Source organism: Carassius auratus, chromosome 48 (genome assembly GCF_003368295.1).
Source record: "Carassius auratus strain Wakin chromosome 48, ASM336829v1, whole genome shotgun sequence".
Lineage (NCBI taxonomy): Eukaryota > Metazoa > Chordata > Actinopteri > Cypriniformes > Cyprinidae > Carassius > Carassius auratus.
Window position 1 is genome coordinate 168779 of NC_039290.1, and position 1022 is coordinate 169800.

The 1022-nt window shown below is 37.6% G+C and overlaps 1 protein-coding gene across 2 annotated transcripts in view; it reads left to right on the forward strand.

Annotated features, from left to right (window-relative positions):
- Positions 1-538, forward strand: part of LOC113065399 (transferrin receptor protein 2) — a 15952-nt gene extending 15414 nt beyond the window's left edge. For both annotated transcript variants that reach the window (XM_026236614.1, XM_026236615.1), the window contains exon 18: positions 1-538. This exon is cut by the window's left edge and continues 97 nt beyond it. In XM_026236614.1, coding sequence (XP_026092399.1) covers positions 1-146 — 146 coding nt within the window. In that variant the 3' untranslated portion in view covers positions 147-538.
- The last annotated feature ends 484 nt before the right edge of the window (positions 539-1022 follow it).

The window sequence follows — 1022 nt, forward strand, 5'->3', positions numbered from 1 at the left end:
CCGATCACGTGTCACTCCTGCGCTCCGCTCCGCATCTGTTCAACGAGGCGCGTTTCCGCCGCCAGCTCGCGCTCTTCACCTGGACGCTTCAGGGCGCCGCGAACGCGCTCAGCGGAGACGTCTGGAACATCGACAACCCGCTCTAGAGCTCCACACACGGCCTTCAGCCTCTATTTATGCCCTAGGAGCTGCTCAACACTTCTAGTGATGTTCTAGAGACCACTGAACATTATCTCCTCGTAAATTAATTCTTAATTAACCGTTATGATTGAGAAGAGATTCTTTTTTTGTTACTAAGTGATAATGAGACTCTTATGAATGTGAGCAGTAATTATCGAGAGCAGTGACTCTCATAATTATGACAGTCGTACTGTCGTCCAATCAAGAAGCAGCATCTGCTATCGATCGACTCTGTGCTGTCACGTGACCTGATCAGCTGATCATGTTTACTGTATTGATCAGATATTGATTAGATTCTTATGAATTTACGCACGTGCTGTATGGTGCACTTCAATAAAATGTGTTACTTTTGTGTCAATTTCAGTCTCATTGTGATTTTCAGATGAATTTGAAACATTCAAAGGTAAATATATCCATCATGTTTTTAATTAAAATAGCTCTGGTATTTTTTTTTTTTTTATATTTTAATGTATTGCGAAATAAGGTGAGGATATTTATCCCTGTATAGAAAGCAGTAAGATAGCAGAAATAAAAAGGTTTTGAACAGCAAGTTTTTTTTTAAGAAAAGCCTGCATTTATTTGATCAGAAATACAAAAAAAAAAATCAGTAATTATGTGTGAATCACTGTTAAAGTGTAATGTATTTCTGTGATGCTCCGCTGTATTTTCAGCATCATTCCTCCAGTCTTCAGTGTCACATGATCTTCAGAAATCAGAATAATATGATCATTTACTGCTCAAGAAACATTAATTATTATTCATATTTAAAACATCTCAGGGGAATTTTTTCAGGTTGCTTTCTTGAATAGAGAGTTCAAAAGAACATACATTATGAATGTCTT